The 26865-nt window shown below is 41.4% G+C and overlaps 1 protein-coding gene and 1 non-coding gene across 2 annotated transcripts; both read right to left on the bottom strand.

The window, feature by feature from the left end:
- Positions 1-12127: 12127 nt before the first annotated feature.
- On the bottom strand, positions 12128-12234 carry LOC138796111 (U6 spliceosomal RNA). The gene has a single exon (XR_011363722.1). It is a non-coding gene; the product is annotated as a U6 spliceosomal RNA (small nuclear RNA).
- A 4423-nt stretch (positions 12235-16657) lies between these two features.
- Positions 16658-17566, bottom strand: LOC138795310 (taste receptor type 2 member 4-like). Its single transcript, XM_069974298.1, has one exon. The coding sequence runs from the start codon at positions 17564-17566 to the stop codon at positions 16658-16660; it is 909 nt and encodes a 302-aa protein (XP_069830399.1).
- Positions 17567-26865: the final 9299 nt, after the last annotated feature.

Here is a 26865-nt window from a genome sequence, read left to right as displayed (position 1 = left end):
TACAGAGTCTGGAGACTCTGTGGAGAGCGATCTGCTGCCTGCTACATCCTTTAGCATGAGCGGTTTGGCAGTGCGTCAGTATTGGTGTGGGAGGGCATTTCTTGGGAAGGCAGCACAGTCTTCCATGTGCTCATCAGAGGTAGCCTGACTGCCATTAGGTACCGAGATGAGATCCTCAGAGCCCCTGTAGGACCATATGCTGGTGCGGTTGGGTTCCTCCTAATGCAGGACAATGCTAGACCTCATGTGGCTGGAGTGTGTCAGCAGTTCCTGCAAGATGGAGGCAGTGAAGCTATGGACTGGCCGCCTGTTCCCCAGACCTGAATCCCATTGAGCACATCTGGGACATCACGTCTCCCCCATCCACCAACATCACTTTGCAGCACAGACTGTCCAGGAGTTAGCTGCTGCTTTAGTCCAGGTCTGGGAGGAGATCTCTCAGGAGACCATCCACCACCTCATCAGGAGCATGCCCAGGGGTTGTAGGGAGGTCATACAGGCACCTCATCAGGAGCATGCCCAGGGGTTGTAGGGAGGTCATACAGGCATCTCATCAGGAGCATGCCCAGGGGTTGTAGGGAGGTCATACAGGCACCTCATCAGGAGCATGCCCGGGCCTTGTAGGGAGGTCATACAGGCACCTCATCAGGAGCATGCCCAGGGGTTGTAGGGAGGTCATACAGGCATCTCATCAGGAGCATGCCCAGGGGTTGTAGGGAGGTCATACAGGCACCTCATCAGGAGCATGCCCAGGGGTTGTAGGGAGGTCATAAAGGCACCTCATCAGGAGCATGCCCATGGATTTTAGGGAGGTCATACAGGCATCTCATCAGGAGCATGCCCATGGATTTTAGGGAGGTCATACAGGCACATGGAGGCCTCACTGGCATTTGGTATAAGGACATTACAGCAAAGTTGGATCAGCCTGGAGGGTGTTTTTTCACTGTTGTTTTCCATTGATGGTGTTTGATTTTGTTGTCCGCACATTCAGCTTTGTACAGAATAAAGTATTCAATGAGAAGATTTCATTCATTAAGATCTAGGAAGTGTTATGAAATAGTAGATAATATAGAGGGCACTCACCAATAAAACTTCTTTACTTTTATTAAATCTTCTTTAAAATCTTTACGGAATACACATGCAGGATAAGCATGATGAAGATGCCAGGGCCTCTCAATCAGCTCGGCAGCATGATAGCTGTTTCAAGTATTGAAAGTACGCTTCTACAGATGTATTCTGTATTTTAAAGAAGATTTAATAAAAGTAAAGAAATTTTATTGGTGAGTGCCCTCTATATTATCTGCTATTTCATATTTATTGTGCTTCTATGTATTTAAGAAGAGTGAGCACCACCATATGTTTATACAAAACCTATTTCCGTTCTAATCCTCGAACTATTTCAGTTATATAGGAGTGCCAATTGCTGTTTCTTCCTTCTTGCGGTTATTTGAGTGTTCCCTTTATTTTTTGAACAGTGTATATAACATTAAACTTAGCAAAAACACAGTGCTCTTCACGGATCTGCACCCGAACACCATCATTATAAAGAGTCCCAGGGTCAGATATAATGCACCTTGAATTGCACAGGTCCTCAGGGTCCAGCAAAGATCTCTAAGCAATTGCCATACCATAAACTCTGCTGATCCCAGTAGAGCCTACAATACTAAAGCCCCTATTACACGGGGCGATGAGAGGGAGCAAGCGAGGGCCAACCTGTCAGGTCAAGGCCCGCTTGCTCCTTGTTCCCCACTCGCTGCTGGAGCTATTACATGCATCGGCAGCAAGCGGGTAAGAGCTGGGGGGGCGGGCGCGAGGAGCTTCGGGGGGGCTGCCTGGGGTGATGGCTAGATTATGGCCAATAATCGCTTTGTGTAATAGGGCCTTAATACTAGGGATGAGCGAACCGAACCGTAACGAACCAGATTCGTTACGAACTTTGAGAAGGTTTGTAACGAATCTGGTTAAAATAACAATAACAAATAAAATCAAAGACATCCAAGACATCTTTAGAAAGTGATGCAAACACCTCTGGAATGCATCTGGAAAAGCAGGGAAACAGTATTACAGGAATCGGTATTACCCATTAGCGATCCTAGCAATAATGCTGACTCCTCTAATGGTTAATATATTTAATTAATAAAACACATTTTCGTTGTAATAAAGTCATTTTCGTTGTTCAATAATTTATTTAAAATGAATCCATCATTGTGCAATAAATATACTGTTAAAATAAATATATATATAAATTATATATATATATACATATATATATATATATATATATATATATATATATATTTACAGTATATTTAATTGTAAAAGTATAGATTTGGTTTAATTAAATTATTGAACAATAAAAGTAACTTTATTACCACGTAAATATGTTTTATTAATTAAATATCAACTATTACAGGAAGCTCTATTAAAGCCTTTAATTCATATTCCCGGTAATAGAGCTTTCTGTAATAATTAATACTTTAATTAAAACATCAAATGTTTCTTCTAATTATGCTATCACAATAGCATTATTAGAAGAAACAATTTGATTCATATGTGCGCTCAGCTGATTGGCTGATTGGCTGAGCGCACATATAAAGAGCGGGTCCGCAGCACAGTGACTTCATTGTGTCGCGGATGACGAAGAGAGAAGATGGAAGATAGAAGAGAGAATATCAAGACATCGGAGAGTGAGTAAAAAGCTCTCCCCACCCCCTCTGCACCACACCCTGCACTGCACCCATCCCAGCAAGGAAGAGAGGTCACTTAACCCCTTCCTTTCTGGTATGGGTGAAGTCTGCAATACATCCTCCCTTAACCCCTTGGGTGCCAGACTGTAAGCAGTGATCTGTAAAGATGCTGCATACTGTAAGGTGCACAACACCGCTCACAATGATGGGTGTTGTGCTCCTGTTTGTGTGTTTTTTGTGTGTTTCTCCCTTTTTGTCTTTCAGATATCGCTATCCTGTGGATTACTTCAGATTCGATGGACCACGTTGCTGACCAGCGGTTGTTTGGATGTGGGGTTGTTTTTATTTGAATAAAAAAAAATTCACTTGTGTCTTGTCTTTATTTCTTTACTTTATAGACTTAGTAGTGGAAGCCGTCTAATAGACGGAATCCATTACTAAGTCGGGGCTTAGTGTTAGCCGGTATAAAATGGCTAACACTAACCCCCCATTATTACCCCAGTACCCAATGCCACCCTAAATAATAAAAAAAAACGCATAGGGTTCCCCCTATTTTCATAACCAGTCGGGTTAAAAACCAAGCAACAGCAGCCTGGTAACACCAGGGTGGGAAGAGCCATTGGTTTAGGCCCTCCCCAGCCCTAATATTACCAGCCTGCTGCCGCCCGGTCCAGGAGCGCCAATTTTGACGCTCCGGGACCACTGGCACCCGGCTCTTCCCAGTACCCCTGGTGGCATTGGGTACTGGGGTAATAATGGGGGGGTTAGTGTTAGCCATTTTATACCGGCTAACACTAAGCCCCGACTTAGTAATGGATTCCGTCTATTAGACGGCTTCCACTACTAAGTCTATAAAGTAAAGAAATAAAGACAAGACACAAGTGAAATTTTTTTTTTATTCAAATAAAAACACCCCCACACCCCTCATTGACCATTTTATTTAAAAAAAAAAATACAAACAACCGCTGGTCATCGAATCTGACATAATCCCCAGGATACCGATATCTGAAAAACAAAAAGGGAGAAACACACAAAAAAACACACAAACAGGAGCACAACACCCATCATTGTGAGCAGTGTTGTGCACCTTACAGTATGCAGCATATTTACAGATCGCTGCTTACAGTCTGGCCCCTAAGGGGTTAAGAAAGGATGTATTGCATCCCCCTTAACCCCTTGGGGGCCAGACTGATGTCAGACTGCACCCATACCAGCAAGGAAGGGGTTAAGTGACCTCTCTTCCTTGCTGCGATGGGTGCAGTGCAGGGGAGGGGGTGGGGAGGGGGTGGGGAGAGCTTTTTACTCACTCTCCAATGTCTTGATCTTCTCTCTTCTATCTTCCATCTTCTCTCTTTGCCGTCAATGAAGTCACTGTGCTGCGGACCGCCTCTTTATATGTGCGGTCAGCCAATCAGCCAATCAGCTGAGCGCACATATGAATCAAAATGTTTCTTCTAATAATGCTATTATGATAGCATAATTAGAAGAAACATCAAGTAAAGTATTAATTATTATAGAAAGCTCTATTACCGGGAATATGAATTAACGGCTTTAATAGAGCTTCCTGTAATAGTTAATATTTAATTAATAAAACACATTTTTGTTGTAATAAAGTTACTTTTATTGTTTTATTGCAATTAAATATACTGTAAATAAATAAATATATATATAAATATACATTTATATATATATATATATATATATATATATATATATTTTAACAGCATATTTAATTGCACAATGATGGATTACTTTTAATTAAGTTATTGAACAACGAAAGGGACTTTATTACAGCGAAAATGTATTTTATCAATTAATTATAAACCATTAGAGGAGTCGGCATTATTGCCGGCAAATTTTTTTTCACTATTTTTGCACTTTGATTTTTTCCACTTTTTTCATTGTAATAGCAACTGCAACTAAACGAAACTATACCCTATCAGACTCCCACTATTGTAGCTGCAATTATTCAGCCGTTATTGCAAGGTTCGTTTTAGGTTCGGTTCGTACAAATTCGAACTTCAGGAAAGTTTGGGGATCGAACCCGAAATGAACTTTTCAAAAGTTCGCTCATCCCTTCTTAATACTACTATATTAATTTCAAGAAAGAAGAAGGTGGGGTGGGGGTTAAAAAAGTAAAGGAATGACTGGGCGTAGTAGCACTCCAGATAAAGTTATTTTTGTTTGTTTTTCCTAAACAATTATCATGGCTGAGTACCTTTGAAAACTGAGTTTGTCTTCATTTTCCTAAACAAATCCAGTGATTTCTTTTAGGAGCAGTAATAAGATCTCATGCAAATCCTACACTGAGTCACCCTGATTCTCCAATCCTCTCACTCTCACCACCTACTGAATATTTACACCCTTCAATTGCAAGGCTGGGTTCACACTACGTATATTTCAGGCTGTATTTGGTCCTCAAGTCAGGTCCTCATAGCAACCAAAACCAGGAGTGGATTGAAAACACAGAAAGGCTCTGTTCACACAATGTTGAAATTGAGTGGATGGCCGTCATATAACGGTAAATAACTGCCATTATTTCAATATAACAGCCTTTGTTTTAAAATAACAGCAAAAATTTGCCATTAAATGACGGCCATCCACTCAATTACAACATTATGTGAACAGATCCTTTCTGTGTTTTCAATCCACTCCTGGTTTTGGTTGCTATACAGCCTCACAAATACAGCCTCAAATATACTGTGTGTGAACCCAGTTAACACGTAATCTCAAGGGGAAGAAAACAATTCTTTAACTTAAAACATTTTGCCAGATTGTAAATTAGTTCTTCATTGTTTAGGAGTTTCTTCTCGATTTTTACGCCGTTATTTGGTGGCTGAGAGGAGAAGCTCTTCCACTGATTGACCAGTCTGGGCTCAGTGAGAATGGCCCCTCTCATTATATATTCCTTTATAGATTTACCTGCTGACCCTATACATACAATGTATTCAGAAAGTCTGCAGACCATTCCTCTTCATTTTCGTATGCTGCGGCTTTGTGCTAAAAGAATAGAAAAAAGTTTTCCCCTATCATACCGCACTCAGTGCCCAATAATGATAATCGAATGATTTCAGGTTTTCCCCCATCATACTGCTTTTGGAGTTTATGGTCATTTCTTTAGTTTCCACATTTTCTATTTATCGTTTATACGAACAACGTCAGTGGTGGAAATGTCAGCTATTATGAAAAGATGTCAATTGAGGAAACAAGTAATAGTGGAAATGTCACGGTAGAGACGAGCGAGTAGTGAAATATTCGAAAGCTCGAAATTCAATTCAAGCGGACCGCCATGGTTGACTATTTGATTGAATAAAGAACCCTGTTAAAGTCTATGAGACAAAATGCTGGTGACTTGGTGAACTCCAAGTGATCAAACTTAGGTTTCCAAGTCCACAATGACACCTCAGAAATTGGTGCAAACACCTCTGGAATGCAACTGGGACAGCAGGGGAAGCGTCCAAGTCCCAGTATTATGCCACTATCACAGCCTCTCAACAATACACTCCAAAGACAATATAACCTCTATGTAAAGTGGAAAAGAAAACACCAGGAAACCTTCTTTCCTCTACATTAGCATGAACAGAAAGCCAAATTGTAAGCCAATGAAACATTTTCATGCACTATTTGAAATCACGTTGCCTTTGACAATCACAGATGGCATAGGCAAGGAGGTAATCAACCAGCACCCACCGCTGTCATTGTGTGTCTGTGTGTTAGTGTAAAGTGGTCACTTCCATTTGCCCTTCATTAAACATAATGGGGTATGGGTCTCATGGGAACCCTCCAAAAATGGAGTTTGAGTACCTTTTGGTGAGCCCTCTAAAAATTGATTTTGACAAGTTAGTTGAGACCAGCAAAACATTGAGTTTGACAAATTAGATTTGAGCCCAACAAACATTCTTTTTTAGGACCTTGAGCTGTGCCCAACAAACATTATCTTTTAAGCCCTTGTGGTGAGCCCAACAAAGATTATTTTGTAGGCCCTTGAGCTAAGCGCAACAAACATTCATTTTTAGGCCCTTGATCAGCGCCCTCAATAAAATTCTATAGATGGCCCTTGAGGTGAGCCCCTCTCAAAAAAAATATATGCATATCCCTTTAGATGAGCCTTCTAAAAAATGTATAAGTCTATTGTCTTTCCGCCTTTAAACATTTTTTAAAATGGCCCATTTATACGGTGGTGGAGGAGGAGGAGGAGGAGGAGGAGGAGGAGGAAAAGAGCTTCAGAAGACATGCCACTTCATGTTTTGCTGCTTTTCACTGGTGGAGAAGAAAAGTCTGGGTCAATCCTAAGGCTGTTCATGTTCATAAGCGTCAGCCTGTAAGCAATGTCAGTTGACAAGCAGCTGCGCTTATTGGTGATAATGCCCCTGGCTGTGCTGAATATCCTCCTTGAGAGAATGCTGGCTGCAGGGCAGGCCAGCACTTCCAAGGCATGGAGGGACAGTTCCAGCTATGGGTCCAGCTTGGAGACAATAAGTGTAGGGTGCAGAGGGATTGGGGAGGACAGGGAAGATTTCCATGATGTTCTGCAGCAGTTCCCTTTGGTATTCAGAGAATCGATTGCTCCTCTCCTCTACCAGAAAAAAGGGGACAACTTAACTTTATACCAGGGGTTGAGGATTGCAAAAATCCAGTAGCGATTGCTCTCCATTATGTGGACAACACGTTTTTCCCATGAAAAGCAGCAAGACATGAAGTCAGCCATGTGTGCCAGACTGTGAATGGGCATCACTTTGCTGCCCCCGCTTATAGAATTACTCTCCATTTTCTCCTCTTCCCAATTTCACTGCTACCCTCGCAAGTGTAGCCAAGAGCCTCCTCCTTGTCCTCATCCTCCTCTTTCTCCTGCGATTAGCACTGAGTAGCTGACAGGACTGTGGTCTGGCTTTCTAGCTCTGTTAAGTCTCCTCCTATCATGGTCTCCTCTGTGCACAAGGCATACTCCCTTATGGCAATGAGGGATTCTTTCATAAAGCATAGGAGTGGGATGGTTACGCTGACTATGGCATTGTCGCAGGTGATCCTCTTGGTGGATTCTTCAAATATGCACAGGATTTGCATGTCTGAGGGAGATGGGTTGGAGGCAGACGTGGGTTTCGTAGCTGATACTTTAGCAATACTCTCTGCTGCTCACACACCCTGGACAGCATATAAAATTCCAGCGAGTGCTGACGTCACACAAGAGCCGGTGTCACTATATGATATGCTGCTAGACAGTCTCTCCACTATAATGTAAGCAGCTATATACTGTGCTGTGTAGTAGCCCCAATAAGGGCTTTTACATTTTCTCCTGCCTACAATCTTCTAAAATCATCACTTTCCTCTTTGCATAAAATGAACTTGATAAAATATCAAGACATTTACTGGCTGAGGAAATAGTTCAACTGCAGCCTATTCTTCACTCTTTGCTTTGCTGCCTGTCTGCGAAACCACATTGATGGGCTGCTAGCCGCTGATCCGATCCCTGTATATCAGGTGATAAAACTGTGCTCTATATAGTTGTAACCCTAAAAAGGGCTCTGGGGGTCCTTCCTGCCTAAAATCAATTTAAACCTGCTGAATCCTCTATCCCTGACTGTCCGGGGTGGGTCCTATACCACTCCAGGCTACCGTGACAAGTGCCTAAGTGACCCTAAACCCACTCAGCTGCCACCCCACCATACCAGCTGACCCAGCGGGGGAGATGACCCCAAACTAACACTGCCTGCGCCTCACCGCGCATTGACATCATCATCGCCAGCCTGGGGTCGGTGAGGATCATACTTCTCATTATCTATTTTATTGTGACTTTTTTTCAGCATTTGACAAATTTTTCCACTATATTCCATATTATATGTAGTCAGTAAAATGGAAGAAAAGACATCATAAAAAATCTTTAAAAACAAAACTTGATTTAAACAAGAGGTCATTTGCCTATGATAAATTTTCTTTAACCTCTAAAGTCACCGTGCTGTACCTGTATGTTATACAAGTCCTGTACAGCGACAAAATAATAAATAATGGTAAATATAAATAAAATGAAAAGAAATACTGTACATATAAATAAATAAATATATATAAATAAAGGTAAGCCAATAATTAGTGAAGTTATCTGGTCCCCCACTCATTGCTTCTTCTTTCTTAGAAATGTTTTGGCTAAATGAGTCAGCTGACATCTATATCTATGGCTTTCCTTTTTAATTTTTTGTTTTTTAGATAGTTAGAGCAACATATGGAATTGTTCTGTGCCTTAATCCGCCTTTAAAGGGGTAGTTCACCAAAAAAAGATATCTTTTAGATTACACAATGCCAGAGATTTGTAATTTACTTCTATTTAAAAAAAAATCTCAAATCTTCCAGTACTTATCAGCTGCTGTATGTCCTGCAGAAAGTTGTATTCTTTCCAGTCTGGAGAGCAGGAGAGGTTTTCTATGGGGATTTGCTGCAGCTCTGGACAGTTCCTGACATGGACAGAGGTGGCAGCAGAGAGCACTGTGTCAGACTGAAGAGAATAGACCACTTCCTGCAGGACATACAGCAGCTGATAAGTCCTCAGAGATTCGAGAGTTTTAATAGACGTAAATTACAAATCTCTGGCATTTTCTGGCACCAGTTGATTTGAATGATAAAAATAATGTGGTGAACAACCTCTTAAAGGGGACAAAACAAAGAACTTGGTCCCTTTTCGAGTTTCTTAGCTGCTTTGTACATAATCAAGAAGAGAAAAACCATTAACACAAAAAAAAAAAAATCTGTCAGGAAAACAGAGTGAGAAAAGGTAAAACTCTACAATAAGTCTTGTTTTTCTGTTGAGTAAATCTGGGAGTTTGGAGGTTGGTTTCTCTCTTTTCTCTTCTCTCTCTCATCTTCCCTTTTACCTTGCTCTCTATCCTCCTTCCTTCTCTCTCCAACATTCTCTCTCTCTCACAGATGGAAGTCAAAATAAAACAAGATCTGACCTTGTAACTCTTTAGTATTGCTAATCTGGGCTGTTTGAATGAAGTGGGAGATTACCGGAGAGGTGTTATGATATGTCTATGATATGTGGATCAGGCACTCTATTACTGTGGATCAGGCACTGTATTACTTTCTCCTTGTTTTTTCCAACATTTGCCTCATTAGAAGTGGAATTAGAAGTGAAATGCTATAACTGGTGGTGATGTAATGTCAGCTCAGCCAAAGGTGTTAGTGTCGTGACGCCAGTGTTTGTCTAGCACACAGCTCTGATGTTGCTGGCTGTGTCCCCAATGATCGGCGACCTGCCGGGTTAAAGTGGGTATCTTGGGCTCTTGTCACGGTAGTCCTGAGTGGTAACTGACCCACCCGGACTATCGGTACCGCCACCCACAGAAAGGGGAAAAAGTAATCTAAGGTGTAGGGCTAGCGTGTATGTGTGCTGGTGCGTACGAAGTATGACAGTGTTGATGAGTCCCAGTGTTGTAAAAATAGAACTTTTCTGCTTAAACTCATTTGTGCTTGAGAAGGTGCTTAGAGAAGTAGAGTAGAAGAGAGGTAGTTGTAGCGGTGCTTGGAGAGTTGAGCAGAGGAGAAGAGTTTGTTGAAGGAGCCCCAATCCAGTGTAGCAATGTACTCCACCAGAACTTTAAAGTAATACTTTGGAATGAAATACTTGTACCTTTGTTGAGACTATGTCTTACCACCTTCTGCCTTACAGTGTCGAGCTACCCATCCTAATAGGATGATACAAGACCCAGCCGTGGTTATCTGGGTTGTAGCTAAGCTTTCGGGCCTTCCCAGTTACTCGCGTTGCAAGATAGGATACGTAGACCTCTCTCGGTAGCTTTGTCCTATCCAGGCTAGTTCCTGTTGTGTTTCAGGATACTGACCTGCACTTTTTAGATGTATTCTCAGCGTGGATTAGGGTGTTCCTGGACTCTTCTCCCTTTAAAGTGCTTAGCACTGCATATGCATAGTAGATATAGTAATAGTAAAAAAAATAACTGGTTGTCTCTAGCTCTTGTCCCTGTCAGGGGTCCTGGCAGCAGCCAGGCCCTGGTTAACTGCAGCAGGAACAGTAGGTTTTGCTTCTTCCCTCTCTGAGAATCTGAGTGCACTTCCTCTACCAAGTAACTCCTCCTACAGGGGTCTAAAGAGAATTTTCCCTGTGAGTGGTGGGGATGTGTGTGTGCCAAAGAAAGAAGAAAGATAATAGGTTAGAAGTAGAAAACATCTCCCATTGGTCAATAACAACACATGGTACATAATAAAACATTAACCCATAACCTTCCTCAACTGTGCAATACATAGGAATACATATACATATAAAAGATACTGACATCTAGTGGCGAAACTTCAAAGTACTTCATCACCACTTAACCTGGAAAGAGGAAGATGCTAAAGAGAGAAAAAAAAAAAAAACATTGTTGATATTGCCATGCCCCATTCGTCTTGAGCTTGGTACATCCCTCAGCTCATAGTGAGCCGCAGAGACTGTGTCGCTATTCAGGTCTCTGTGGGGTTTTTTTTTTACACGTGTCTGAACACTGTCCTACTTCTTCTACCCCAGTAATTGATTCCTTCCGCACCTTGTTCACTGCATAAGGGTATGTGCACACTACGTAATCACGGTGGTCCAATTATATTCTGGACCAGACCCCTGACTTTCCCTATATAACACTGCTAGTTAGATGAAGGAGAAGTCCGGCCTCAGAAGTTTTTTTTTCTTTCTGAAAGGCAGGACATTGGGGGAGGGGGAGAAATATATAACAAAGGTTACTAACTTACCTCCCTCTGTGCCTCTTCAGTGCACAGTGGTTGTTCAAGGACCCCCACCAGGCTCCAGTACTGCTGACGTCACGACCCAGCTGATGTATTGGTCGCTCAGCCAGTCAGTGATTGGGGTAGGACATCACTCCAGTCACTGATTGGCTGAGCGGCCTGTCCATCAGCTGGGACAGGCGTTTTCCTTGGCTGATGAGGGCTGGAGGGCAGTGTGTGTAATAACCACCAGTCTGTCAGAGAGAGGTGTGTGAGATGATCTGTGTAGCTGAATGGTGCGTGGGTTATTCTCTGCAGGGTTAGGGCTATGGGCAACAGTCTGTGAGAGAGAGGGACTGTTAGGGCCTTAGTATAGAGTGACCTGAGGTATCAGTCTGTGTGGAAAGCCGCTTATAGTGGGGCATAGAGAAGTAAGTGTGAGAGACCTTGGGGAACAGTCTCTGTTATCCTAGAACCAGGGGGACAATTTTTGAGAAAGATGCTGGTTAATTTAAAGGAGTATGCCAGCAATTTTTTTTTCTTTCAAATCAACTGGTTTTACAAAATTATAATGATTTGTAAATTACCTGTATTTAAAAATCTTTAGTCTTCCAATACCTATCAGCTGTTGTATGTCCTGCAGGAAGTGGTATATTCTTTCCAGTCTGACACAGTGCTCTCTGCTGCCACCTCTGTCCATCTTAGGAACTGTCCAGAGCAGGAGACAGTCTTTTTTTTTTTTTAATATGGAATGCTTCACAAGTTTGCGTGTCATCCTTGCGCAGGGGCCATGCTAATCTTCTCTGTATTGTTCCAATTTTAGTATATGTGCTGCAGAAGTGAGCACAAGGAGAGAGGTTTTCTATGGGGGGTTGCTGCTGCCCTGGACAGTTCCTGACATGGACAGAGGTGGCAGCAGAGAGCACTGTGTCAGACTGGAAAGAATACACAACTTCCTGTAGGACATGCAGCAGCTGGTAAATATGGGAATACTTGATATTTTTATATAGAAGTAAATTACAAATCTGTATATCTTTCTGCCACCAGTTGATTTGAAAGAAAAAGACTTCAGTCTGTATGAGGTGAGGGGACCATGGGTAGACCTTTGTATGAAAGGTGGCATAGGGAGCAGTCTGATTGACATGAGGAGTTGAGAGAAGCCCTCTGAACTGGGCAGTATGAGTAGCAGTCTGTGGGGGAAGGGGCTGAGTCTGTGTTACAGTTATCCAAAAAACTAATCAATGGAACAATGGTAGGAAGAACAAATATAACTATATGGTAGGTATAACCTAGGCCAGGACACGGCTAGTGTAGATTCAGTCTGTGGCCACAGCTGCCCCTGCACCTCAGAATACATTAGTAGACACTTAATCCAACACAATTAACCCATCAGCAACATCTACAATGCCGGGGGATAGGTGGATGGAACATTGCAAGGTTTATTCAAAAACATCACAACAAACCAATGAACACAAAGGTTATTGTTAAAGTAATCAATTTACTGATCAAATTCTACAATAGCCAGAAGGGACTGTATAAGCACAGCTAGGAGAACTGACACTGAGATATTAACCAGCGTTTTGTCAGTACAGACACGACCCATGAGCCGACTGTCAGAAATGTCCGTGTCACCGACTGTCAGAAATGTCTATGTCATCGACTGTCAGAAATGTCCATGTCATCGACTGTCAGAAATGTCCGTGTCATTAACGAGAAAGTGAAACAGATTGCTGAACTCAGGGAGACCGGCCAAATGACAACACTGTCGGTTGCAGGTAAAAGCGCTCAATGCAGTGAAGTCCTAGGTGCATTGCCCCCTGGGAAACATGAATATGTAAAAGAAGAGCCCGTGGAGCCTCATTGAAGAGTCTCTAAACACAGGACTAGCCAGATATCCCTCCGGGAAGGACCCAGCCAATGGGCAGCTCCTGTTAGGAAACCACCAAAACCACCATATTAAGTGGCCCTATAAGTCAATGTAATGACTAGGGATAAACCAAGGCTAGGTAACCATCCACATACAGCTGTTTTGGGGTGTTTTCCCTCATCAGTGTGGAGCAGGATTCTGGCTAGGTGGGAGCAATGCCTAGTAGAGCCACTAGGCTCTACTAGACATTGCTCCCACCTAGCCAGAATCCTGCTCCACACTGATGAGGGGCAACACCCCAAAACAGCTGTATGTGGATGGTTACCTAGACTTGGTTTATCCCTTGTCATTACATTGACTTATAGGGCCACTTAATATGGTGGTTTTGGTGGTTTCCTAACAGGTGCTACCCCTTGGCTGGGTCCTTCCCGGAGGGATATCTGGCTAGTCCTGTGTTTAGAGACTCTTCAATGAGGCTCCACGGGCTCCTCTTTTGCATATTAACGAGAAAGTAAAATATTCCAAAATCTGTTTCCAACTGAAACCGACTGACACAAATATCATCATAAACCTCAACCCGATACTGCTCCCCCGACCAATAAAAACATATGACTTCTCTCTATTACATCTTAAAAAGAAGGTGGCACCAGAAAATGACTTATTGTATAAATAGGATTTTTATGTTAAACAGATTTTTTAAGAATTTTTGGTGACATTTTTTCTAATCTTCCATTTTTCTATATATTATAAAATAATCCTGAGATCTTGCAGTTCTCATTCTCACCACTGGGGCTAAAATTAAGCTGAGACTTCCTGTTGTGTCTGTGGTGATAAGAGGAGGCTGCTTGTAGCCACAGCATTGTAGCTACCGCATTGTAGCGTCATGTGACACCAGTATATAGAGAAGACAATAGCAGCTTACGGTGGAATGACCTCTTCCCAGGTCACAGAGCACGCTCAGTAATGTCTCACATTCATCCCAAGGGGACAGAGTCTGTCTATTGTTGTCTATGTCCATGAGTCTTGCTGTAAAGCATGTCTCTTAATGCTGTTGAGAACAGCTCAGGCAATATGGCCGCCCCCATATTAATACACAAAAAGTGAAACTAAAAAAATGACAGAAAAAAGAAACAGATTAGAATAAAAGAAACGTTTTTGTATCTGACTCTTATCAGTAAAACAAAATCAAGGTGATACATTCCCTTTAAGGGGGGATATCCAGCGAAAATAGTTTTCTTTCAAATCAACTGGTTACAGAAATTTATATAGATTTGTAATTTCAAGTCTTCCCATCCTTACCAGCTGCTGTATGTTCTGCAGAAAATGTTTTGTTTTCAGTCTGACACAGTGCTCTCTGCTGCCACCTCTGTCCATGTCAGGAACTGTCCAGAGCAGGGGAGGTTTTCTATGGAGATTTGCAGCTGCTCTGGACAGTTCCTGACATGGACAGAGGTGGCAGCAGAGAGCACTGAGTCAGACTGGAAAGAATACACCACTTCCTGCTAGACATACAGCAGCTGATAAGTACTGCAGAAAACAGAACTTGTAGTCAAGCACTTAAAGCAGAAGAGTAGGCTTTATTTTCAATTGCACAAAATCAGAATCCAACCAACACCTAAGTGCAGTGACCCCACAGGACGCGTTTCAAGCGCATGCGCGCTCTTGATCACCCATCATTCCCTTGTGAGCAGTTACCTTAAATAATCACCTGATCAGGTGTATAAACAGGTGCACAAAAGAAAAAATATAAAAGAACAATTAAGAATGCTACGATTGTATCAGCACATATAAATACAAAATCACAAACACACATAGGAGATGGCTGTACATTAATATATGTATATGTACAAATAGAAATTTCATATTATATTTTATATATGTACCCACCAACAATGTACTTCAGATCATTCCAAATGGGAAAATTACGATTGAGTACAAAAATAAATGGCCTATTTATGTGTAGATATGAATGGTATGAGTCAGAGTAAAGAACGAAAATAATAATATATGAGTTGGAATAATTCACGAAAATGGAGTCGAATGAAAAAATTATTGATTACAGTAATAAGGCAATGGCAAGGCATACTGTTCTAACGTGTAATGAGTGATAAAATAACCTAATAGATGAGCCAAAAAAATGGAAAAGAGAAAAGAACTAAAGTAAGTAAGCAAAAAAGAAGAAAAAAAACATGAACATAAGATACTGTTCACATTGCATGTATCATCACAAAAAACGCTTGTGAAATATTGGTTGGAAACTGTCCATGGAAACCAAGGACACTTAAGAAAAATAATACCAAAAGCAGAATAACATAAAATAAACTGAAAGTAAAAAGTAGATAATAATAATAATAATAAGAAGAAAACAATTAATAATGATACATAAACTCTCTTTGCACATTCATGCCCTCTGGAGCTCTAGTCCCCAGGGCATGTTGCCAGTAAGCTACCCTATTTCTGAGGAGTTTTTCTGTGTCACCTCCCCTAGCTTTAGGAATAACTCTTTCTATGCCATAAATTTGGAAATCGGTGCACTTCCGATTGTGATGATTAATAAAGTGCATGGCCGCTCCTGATTTGTGGCGAAAAGGATTCCCTGTAATATCATTGAGATGTTCAAGTGCTCGTATTTTCATTTTCCTAGTAGTGCATCCTACGTATTTGATATTGCACTGTGTGCACTCAATGATATATACAATGTTGATGGAATTACAGTCTATCCTCTGTTTGATGCTGTATTTTCTAATGTTAGAGTTATCTGTGAAGGTGGTACAGACTTTGGCATATGTGCAGGTGCGACACGGATGGTCACCACATTTGAAAAAAAACATATTTCTGCAGCCAGGTCGGAGTCCTTTTGTCAGAGACCACCAGGCTCGGGGAGAGCATGTCACCCAAGGTCTTGGCACGCTTGGGGACAATGGCAAACCCCTGTGCCAGGATCTCTGACAATCTGTCACCTTCTTTTAGAATGTGTACATGATTACGTATAATGTATTTGATTTGTTCAAACAAGGGAGTATACACCATAGACAGTACAGGCTTGGTCATGGTTTCTTTATTTGTCTGATCATTAGATGTATTTTGTTTGGGTGCTATTAGCTTGTCCCGACTTTTTTTTAGAAACAACATATTGTGCCCTCGTGAAATTATGGTTGGCATAACCCTTCATTTTCAATCTGGTTGCCAATGCCTCCGATTCCAATCGGAATGTATTGCTATCCGTGCAGCTCCTCTTGAGGCGTGTAAGCTCTCCAATAGGGATGGCACGGATAGTGTGTGGAGGATGATAAGTACTGCAAGACTGGAGATTTTTTTTTTTTCATAGAATTAAATTACAAATCTCTGGCACTTTCTGATGCCAGTTGATTTGAAAGATTTTTTTCCCCACTGGAGTTCCCCTTTAAGGGGGTTGTATCTGTACAATTCTTAACCAAGTACAAGAGAGAACAAAACAGAAGGAATTTTTTAAATCTTTGTTGCTTACGATTAAAGAAATAGAGTGGAGACTTGGATAGGCGCAAAGGCCAGTAAAACAAGCTGAGGTAAAGGTCGGACTTCCAGCATTGATAATAATAGTAAATACGATGTAAGATACACTATACAAAGCATAGAACAATAAGAAGGAGACCATGCTCCGGAGGACACTGAGGTGAACATCCCGTTGGGCGTCACTGAAGCCGGAGTCTCTGCCGCACATATTCCGGGCGTGTCTCAGGAGCGACACAATGATAAGAGAGATGGCGACACAGAATATCATGAATGGTACAATGGACGTCACGAGAACAATGGAGACCAGATTGGCAACGTTGGTTTCTGTGTTTCCATTCTCTGTGCCATTTGTAAGACGACTGGAAAAAACCATCCATCTACAAGGCAAAGTGGAAAGACAGGAGACGAAGAGAGAGCCGAGAAGGAGCCAGGGCACCATCTTGGAGATCTTCATCTTCAGTCTGGTGACCATTGCGTTGGTGTAGTTTGTGATCTTCACACAGTAGAAGACACAGAGCACCGAGCCCCACCACAGACTGCAGCTCGCTATACACACCATGAAGGTGGCCGTATACTCCGGGTAAGAATCAGCTTGGAATAGAGGTAAACGAGCCACTAAATAATAAATGTACTTCACGTACATACTAAGGAGGACCAGCCTCACCAGTCCCAGGCCGGTAAGAAGAACCTTGATGGTTTGGATAGTTTGACCTTTCATCCACCAAAGCAGATTCACAATGACAATGAATCCATTCAGCAGTAACCCAGTGCCGATAAGGAAGCAAGACATGGAGTCAAAGAAGAAGGCTTGTGGAGACATCTTGTATCCGCCTTCTCCGTAAGCAGTCAGCTCCGATATCTGACATGTCCCATGGACCAGTCACTGGGTGTGGACGGTAACATGACCTGAGAACAAGGTGAAATACGCTAAGAGATATTTGAATCACATTTTGCATAATCTTTGAATCTTCAAAATACAAATAGAGTTACATCTGAATGTACTATGTGTATCAACAAGCCGGAAAGGGGAAAAAAAAGCAGGAGAGGTTTTCTATGGGGATTTGCTGCTGCTCTGGACAGTTCCTGACATGGACAGAGGTGGCAGCAGAAAGCACTGTGTCAGACTGGAGAGAATACACCACTCCCTGCAGGATATACAGCAGCTGATAAGTACTGGAAGACTTGAGATTTTTTTTTTAAATAAAAGTAAATTACAAGAGCCAGAGCCCGACATATATCAGGCTCCATGACCCAGGCTCTGGTGAAGAGAGAGGACATCAACGCTCCCCACACCGACCTGCACTGCACCCATCCCAGCAAAGAGGGGGGGCACTTAACCACCTTCCTTGCTGGAATTGGTGTAATGTGAGATCAGTCTAACTCCCAAAGGGTTAAGTGGGCATCCTATCTGTCCTCACTTAACCCCCTGGGGGCCAAAATGTACTCAAATTCTTTGAAAAAACAGTGGTCATCAACCTAGTCTACCAAATGAAACTTAATCCTCTGCATACCAATATCTGGGGAAAAGAAGAGAGATACACAAAAGAGGCAGGAGCAGAACACCCATCATTTTGAGAGGTGTTCGCTACCGAACCAAACTTTTTGCAAAAAATTCTGGCAACCCCACATCTAAAAAACAAAAAAAAATTTTCTCACCTGTCTGAGCTCCCCTAGCGTTCTCTTTGGATCTCCTGTGTCTTGGGAAGACAGTGACAGCCTGCCCAGGCAATCACTGAGTGACTGGAATGGGACAGCAGAGCAGACAGTGACTTGCTAACAGTGACAGCCCACTCAGCCAATTACTGGCCACAACACTGTCCCTCCTCAGTCAGTGATTGGCTGAATGGGATTTTGGCTACTGTGAGGATCAGAGAAGAAGGGCACCAGAGGAGCACAGACTGGTAAGTATTGATGAGCAAATTATTTGAACTGCAGTATAATAGCTAAACAACTGCACTTGTTTAGCTGTTATAGCACAAGCAAAATAATAAAATAATAATAATAATAATAATAATTATTATTATTATTATTATTATTATTATTATTATTATTATTATTATTGTTGTTGTTGTTGTTTTTTATATTATTGTGGTTGTTGTTGCTTTTGTCATTGTTATAATTATGATTGAGGTTGTTTTTGTTATTATTGTGGTATTGTATTATTATTATTATTATTATTATTGTTGTTGTTGTTGTTGTTGTTGTTGTTATATTATTATTATTATTATTATTATTATTTAGTTTTTTAACCCTTTGAGGACCAGGCCCAAAATGACCCAGTGGACCGCGCAAATTTTGATCTTAGTGTTTCCGTTTTTCCCTCCCCCCCTTCTAAGAGCTCTAGCACTTTCAGTTTTTTATCTACAAGGCCATGTAAGGGCTTATTTGTCACAGGAATAGTTGTACTGTGTAATGGCGGCCTTCATTCTACCATAACATGTATGATGGAATCCCAAATATATTATTTATGAAGATATAAATTGGTGAAATCGCAAAAAAGAATGCAATATGGTAACGTTTGGGGGGTTCCTGTGTCTACGTAATGCACTATATGGTAACAGCGACATGATACTATTATTCTATAGGTCAGTCCGAACACAACCATATGCAGGTTACACAGATTCTCTAATGTTATATATTTTTTAAATGAAATCCTTTTTTTTGGCAATTAATTATAAATAAAATGGGCCTATTGTGACGCTTATAACGGTTTTATTTTTTCACCTATGGGGCTGTATGGGGTGTCATTTTTTCCGCCATGATCTCTAGTTTTTATTAATACCATATTTGTGAAGATCGGACGTTTTGATCACTTTTTATTAATTTTTTTAATATATAATGTAACATAAAATCGGTAATCCGCGCACTTTTTTCCCTCTTTTCGTGTACGCTGTTTACCGTTCGCAATGACGCTTGTTATATTTTAATAGATCGGACAATTACGCATGCTACGGTATATTATATGTTTATTTGTTTATTTATTTTTATATGTTTTATTTATATAATGGGAAAGGGGGGTGATTTCAACTTTTATTGGGGGAGGGGTTTGGGGTAGTATGTTACTGTTTTTAACTTTTTTTTTTTTACACATTTGAAGTCCCTTTGGGGGACTTTTACATACATTAGTTTGATTTCTACACTGATGATTGCTATGCCATAGACATAGCATTGATCAGTGTTATCGGCGATCTGCTCATTGAGCCTGCCTGTGCCAGGCTCAGTGTAGCAGATCGCCGATCGGACCGCACGGAGGCAGGTGAGAGACCTCCGGCAGTCCGTTTTACCGATCGGGACCCCCGCAGTCACACTGCGGGGGTCCCGATCGGTAAGTGACAGGGGACTCCCCCTGTCACTTACACTTAAACGCCGCGGTCATTGCCACTGCAGCGTGTCATTGCCGGTGAGGTCCCGGCTGCTGATTGCAGCCGGCCCCCACCTGCTATGAAGCGCGCTCCGCTCCGGAGCACGCTTCATAGCGGGAGAAACACCCAGGGCGTACAGTTACGCCCTAGGTCGTCTGGGGACAGACTTCCATGGCGTAACTATACGCCCTGGGTCGTCTAAGGGTTAATTATTATTATTATTATTATTATTATTATTATTATTATTATTATTATTATTATTATTATTGTGGTTGTTTATTATTATTATTATTATTATTATTATTATTATTATTATTATTATTATTATTGGGGTTGTTTTTGTTATTATTATTATTATTATTATTATTATTATTATTATTATTATTGGGGTTGTTTATTATTATTATTATTATTATTATTATTATTATTGGGGTTGTTTTTGTTATTATTATTATTATTATTATTATTATTATTATTATTATTATTATTATTATTGGGGTTGTTTTTGTTATTATTGGGGTTATTGTTGTTTTTGTTGTTGTTGTTAATAATAATAATAATAATAAATAATAATAATAACAACAACAACAAAAACAACAATAACCCCAATAATAACAAAAACAACCCCAATAATAATAATAATAATAATAATAATAACAAAAACAACCCCAATAATAATAATAATAATAATAATAATAATAATAATAATAATAACCACAATAATAATAATAATAACAACAAAAACAACCACAATAATAATTATAACAACGACAAAAGCATCAACAACCACAATAATAATAATAATAATAATAATAATAATAATAATAATATTATTATTATTATTATTATTTTATTTATTTTTTTTTTTATTTTTTTTTTTTATTATTGTTGTTGATTTTGTTATTATTACAGTTATTATTACTAATATTCCATTATTGTGTGTGGAATACAGACAGTAATAGCAACCAATATTTAATTTGATCCTTCTGCAGATACTTTTTCTTCTCCCTGTCTTCCTCAATCACATTAATCTCTATGTAGTCAAATCCAGTCAGGAAACTTTAGCTATTTGTAGATCAGTGACCAAATCTGATGCAAAGTGCATGACAGCCTCCTCCTAGGTAATGTCCCCCGTAGTTCTACTCTGTCCGGACAGGTTGAGCATCACCTAAGAGCTGGAGGTGTATGACGGCTGGGTGCCTCTTGGTTATTGACCATGTCTCCGGAATATGTTGCCGGATTTTTTTCCTTTTAGTTGCTATTGGAATCCTTCTCAATGGGTTTATAGTTATAGTAAATCTAATCCGCTGGATGAAGCCTCCTCCTCTTCAGGCCATTGACCATACGCTCACCCTGATGATGTCTGTGGGGTTCTGCAGTCTATGGTGGGGCTCGGTGCTCTGCGTATACTACTGCGTGAAGATCACAAACTACAGCAATGGACTCTTCGTTAAACTGAAGATGAACATCTCCAAGATGGTGCCCTGGCTGCTTCTCGCCTCAGTCATTCCATCATGTCTTTGCAGTTTGCCTTATAAATGGTTTGTAATTTCCATTCAGTCCTTTAATGGCACCGATGGACGCACTGAAGTCCTCATAATAAAGTGGCTCAACACCCTTATCATCTACCTGGCAGGATCCATCATCCCATTCGTCATATTCCGTATCTGTGTTGGTCTTTTGATAGCGTCGCTCGTCAGACACACCAGACGCCTGGGCAGTAGAGGTTCCGGGTTCAGTGACGCTCAACGTGACGTTCATCTCAGCGTCATCCGGAACATGGTCACTTTTCTCTTCTTTTATATTCTATATTTTTTAGGTTTTAACCTTTTGCCTGTGAGCTTTAATGTCCAGTCACTACCATTTACAGAACTTTGCGCAATTTCGTATACGGCCCTCCCCAGTCTACATTCTATTACTGTAATTGTCGGCAATAGAGAGCTGAAAACGGCCCTTCTTACCGTCCTCCCCTGTGCATGGATTAGGGGGAACTCTCTGCCGAGTTAGACTGTAAGATCAGTTTTTCCGCTGTATGTGGAGAAGAGACTAAAAGCCATAAAGTGATACACTGATTTCCTAATATACATAAGAAACAAATTAAAGGGACCATACAACATACACATTATTTTCCTATTTCCAAAAACAGCTCTAATCCTTTCAGCCAATCACATCGTTTTTTTTTTCTATTAGATCATACTTTGTGCCCAACATACGGACAAGAGTTTACAAGATTTGTTTTTTCTAATTGGGGAATAATAATATAAAGAGAAAACGCAGTTGAAGATTGTGATGACTTTTATTCAGCAATTAAAGGGAATCTGTCTGTAGGTATATGAGACCTTAGATGAGGGCAGCATAAAGTAGTTACAGAAATGCTAAACAGATCGGTGTATTGCTGACATCATTCTGTTCAGAAGTTCTCCTAATATGCAGGAGAATAGGATTCTTGCCACACCCCTCTTGCCACATTCTTGCCGCACCACCAGCTGCTCATTGACAGTTGGCTGCCTATGCACAGCATGGATAGATAACTGCCAATCAGCAGCTGGTGGGTGGAGTTTTCTGCTTCTCATGAATATGTTATTAACGTGCTAATTGTCCATGTTATTCAGGAGGAGATCTCTGGATCAGCTGCACAGAACAATGTAAGTGATACATCATTCTGTTCAGCTTCTCTGTCACTAGTTTATGCACTCCCTGGCTGGTCAGACATTTGACTGGTTGTACCAGTGGTCCAGTAGCACCAGTAGTTCACAATCCAAATTGGTAAACTTAGATACTGAAAAGGTCCAAAGTCCAATAGTAGCATAATCTAAGGGGGACAAGTAGCAAGTCCGGCAATTTTTGTGCCAGACTTGAAAATTTTCCCACAGTGCCGATGCTCCCTGGCATAGAGGGGCTAGATGTATTTGCAAAACAGGTGTGTGAATACATTTATTTGCATCTGGCCCCTCCGCCACAAAATGGCCGCTGCACACCTTAAAGGGTTATTTCGGCCCGGGGGTATTTTTAAGCTATTGCCGGGGAGGCAGTGGTTACCTCCCCCGTTCCAGCGCCAGGCTTCCTGGTATGAGCTGCGGCATGAGATTTGACGTCTCAAGGCAGCTCAGCTATTCAGCGGCCATGGCGGAGCCCCGCCTTGGCCACTGAATGCCGTCACGTCTCATGCCGCAGCTCACACCAGGAAGCAGCCCCGGACGGAACGGGGGAGGTATGTGACTGCCACCGTCTATAACAACCCCCTCCCCAGCCATAGCTTAAAAATACCCCCGGGCCGGATCACCCCTTTAATAAATGTCCCCCTAAGTGTTTATTTGGTGATCAAGTACGTAAAGGGAACCTGTCAACAAGACAATGCTATCTAATCTATCAGCACCATGTTATAGAGCAGGGAGAGCTGAGCAGATTGATATATATTATTGTGGGAAAAGATTCAGTATAACTTGCAACATGTGAATTGAAATCCCTGATCATTCTTTGGTAAGGAGTCCAGTGGGCGGGGTCACTCAATAGACATCAGAGATTTCAATTAATAAGTTACAAGTAACTCTGAATCTTTTCCTATACAGATACATATGAAATTGCTCAGCTCCTCCAGCTCTATAACATGATGCAGATAGCTTAGGTAGCCTTTTTATGGTGACGGATTGCCTTTGAAAACCCAATAAACACTTGGATTATTGTACTACTGGATGCAGTCGGATTTTGGACTTTGGACTCAGCTGCAATTCATGTTCCAAATGGCCGACACTGTTAGATAGCTGTTAGCTCCAGCAGACACATGGTACCTTTGACATATCCAGCTGTGCTTCCAGGATGTAGAGAAATGCTTTTATTCTCTATTACCAGGAATGGGGTGGTTGTCACGTCTGGTTCACGCACAAAAGGTTCCTGGTTCGAAACTGGGCAGAAACTTGGTCCTTTTAGCTATCCCACTACTGCAACGGAAAACCTTCTGTGCTCAAGTAAGTGATGTTTGATTGCAACAACAGTTTTTATACACAGTTTGTTGAAGCTTTTGAAGATAGCTGTTAGAGATGAGCGAACCTGGAGCATGCTGGAGTCGATACGAACCTGAACTTTCGGCATTTGATTAGCGGTGGCTGCTGAACTTGGATAAAGCCCTAAGGCTATGTGGAAAGCATGGATATAGTCATTGGCTGTATCCATGTTTTCCAGACAACCTTAGAGCTTTATCCAAGTTCAGCAGCCCCAGCTAATCAAATACCGATCGTTCAGGTTCGTATCGACTCAAGCATGCTCCAGGTTCGCTCATCTCTAATAGCTGTGGCCAAGAGCGAGAGATGGCCGATGATTCGGACCCTGGCCCTTTTCAGCAGAAACCCATCCCTGTTGGCAGTGGGCTTCTGGAGAATTGTAATGGGGGGGGGGGATTGTAAAGCAACCAGCAAGTTTAGCAGTGGAGCTATTTGTTAATGGCCGGAGTCCCCCTGTGAGGCCCGCACTTGCTTTTTTGTTTTCCTTTTTCAAAATTATTGATAAGAAGGACTGGATACAGCTTCTCCGGGCACCAGGCACAGAGCGGCACGGAGATCAAAGGCAGCCGGCTGACAAGCTGACCGCCAAGCCTAGCGAAGTGCTCCACTAGTACTGGATATTCGCTCATCCATACTGCCAGGAAATGACATCAATTTACAACCCTGTTGTAATGAAAAACCAGAACACCAAAAACACATCCAGAAGAAGGAAAGGAAAGTTGTTTTTCAATTGCTCATAAAAACTGATTTTATTGAGAAAACTCAAGAATATTCAAAGTATGCTACAAGAGCTACGCCACAAAGAGCACGCCACTCTGTTAGTACCAGATGGGACATGGGACTAACCGCTAGATGGTCTTATTATAGTGTTGTCTTATTTGTGTCATTTATATTCTATTCCACGACTTTATGATCTCACCGGGATAATATTTATTATGTAAAAGAATACAAATATGGTGTTGTCTATTGGGACCCCTCACTTTTAGCTCCTGTGCTGACAAATTTCAGAGCAGAAACTCATTGCTCGATTAATTTCAATGGGATTCACCACCAGAAGAGTTGACATGTCAATTCTTCTAGCGGAAAGCGAGTTTGCTAAAGAAATGTTTTAAAATATTGTTAATACAACCATGTAGTTATCACAAAATAAGTGAAGAATGATAATATAATGAACAAAATATAATGGAAGAGACCACACACAGCATCTAGTCCAAGGAATAGAAGAATACAAAGAGGCACCAACATAGTGGCGTACCAATAAAGGAGGATCCACCCAGACATCCTTTACTGGGATATTTATGTTATATGGGGGGGGGGGGTCATTATTATTAAAAAAAAACTGAAAATTTGCTTTAAATAGTCACAAATGTTTGAACACTTCACATTATTGTAAAAAAAAATTATAATAAAAAAAAAAATATATATATATATATACACTCACCGGCCACTTTATTAGGTACACCTGTCCAACTGCACGTTACCACTTAATTTCTAATCAGCCAATCACATGGCGGCAACTCAGTGCATTTAGGCATGTAGACATGGTCAAGACAATCTCCTGCAGTTCAAACCGAGCATCAGTATGGGGAAGAAAGGTGATTTGAGTGCCTTTGAACGTGGCATGGTTGTTGGTGCCAGAAGGGCTGGTCTGAGTATTTCAGAAACTGCTGATCTACTGGGATTTTCACGCACAACCATCTCTAGGGTTTACAGAGAATGGTCCGAAAAAGAAAAAACATCCAGTGAGCGGCAGTTCTGTGGGCGGAAATGCCTTGTTGATGCCAGAGGTCAGAGGAGAATGGGCAGACTGGTTCGAGCTGATAGAAAGGCAACAGTGACTCAAATAGCCAACCGTTACAACCAAGGTAGGCAGAAGAGCATCTCGCACAGTACGGCCAACTTTGAGGCAGATGGGCTACAGCAGCAGAAGACCACACCGGGTGCCACTCCGCTCAGCTAAGAACAGGAAACTGAGGCTACAATTTGCACAAGCTCATCGAAATTGGACAGTAGAAGATTGGAAAAACGTTGCCTGGTCTGATGAGTCTCAATTTCTGCTGCGACATTTGGATAGGGTCAGAATTTGGCGTCAACAGCATGAAAGCATGGATCCATCCTGCCTTGTATCAACGGTTCAGGCTGGTGGTGGTGGTGTCATAGTGTGGGGAATATTTTCTTGGCACTCTTTGGGCCCCTTGGTACCAATTGAGCATCGTTGCAACGCCACAGCCTCCCTGAGTATTGTTGCTGACCATGTCCATCCCTTTATGACCACAATGGACCCAACATCTGATGGCTACTTTCAGCAGGATAATGCGCCATGTCATAAAGCTAAAATCATCTCAGACTGGTTTCTTGAACATGACAATGAGGTCACTGTACTCCAATGGCCTCCACAGTCACCAGATCTCAATCCAATAGAGCATCTTTGGGATGTGGTGGAACGGGAGATTGGCATCATGGATGTGCAGCCGACAAATCTGCGGCAACTGTGTGATGCTATCATGTCAATATGGACCAAAATCTCTGAGGAAGCTTCCAGCACCTTGTTGTATCGATGCCGCGAAGAATTGAGGCAGTTCTGAAGGCAAAAGGGGGTTCAACCCGTTACTAGCATGGTGTACCTAATAAAGTGGCCGGTGAGTGTATATCCTATACTGTAGCATAACTTAACATGCCTCTGACTCTAAAGCGTGAACAAAAATTTGCATCTTGTTTATGTCCGTTTTGTGTAATAAAGATGCTGGATGTTGCTGCAG

The sequence above is a fragment of the Dendropsophus ebraccatus genome, chromosome 6, assembly GCF_027789765.1.
Source record: "Dendropsophus ebraccatus isolate aDenEbr1 chromosome 6, aDenEbr1.pat, whole genome shotgun sequence".
Lineage (NCBI taxonomy): Eukaryota > Metazoa > Chordata > Amphibia > Anura > Hylidae > Dendropsophus > Dendropsophus ebraccatus.
This window is presented reverse-complemented; position numbering and strand designations above follow the sequence as displayed.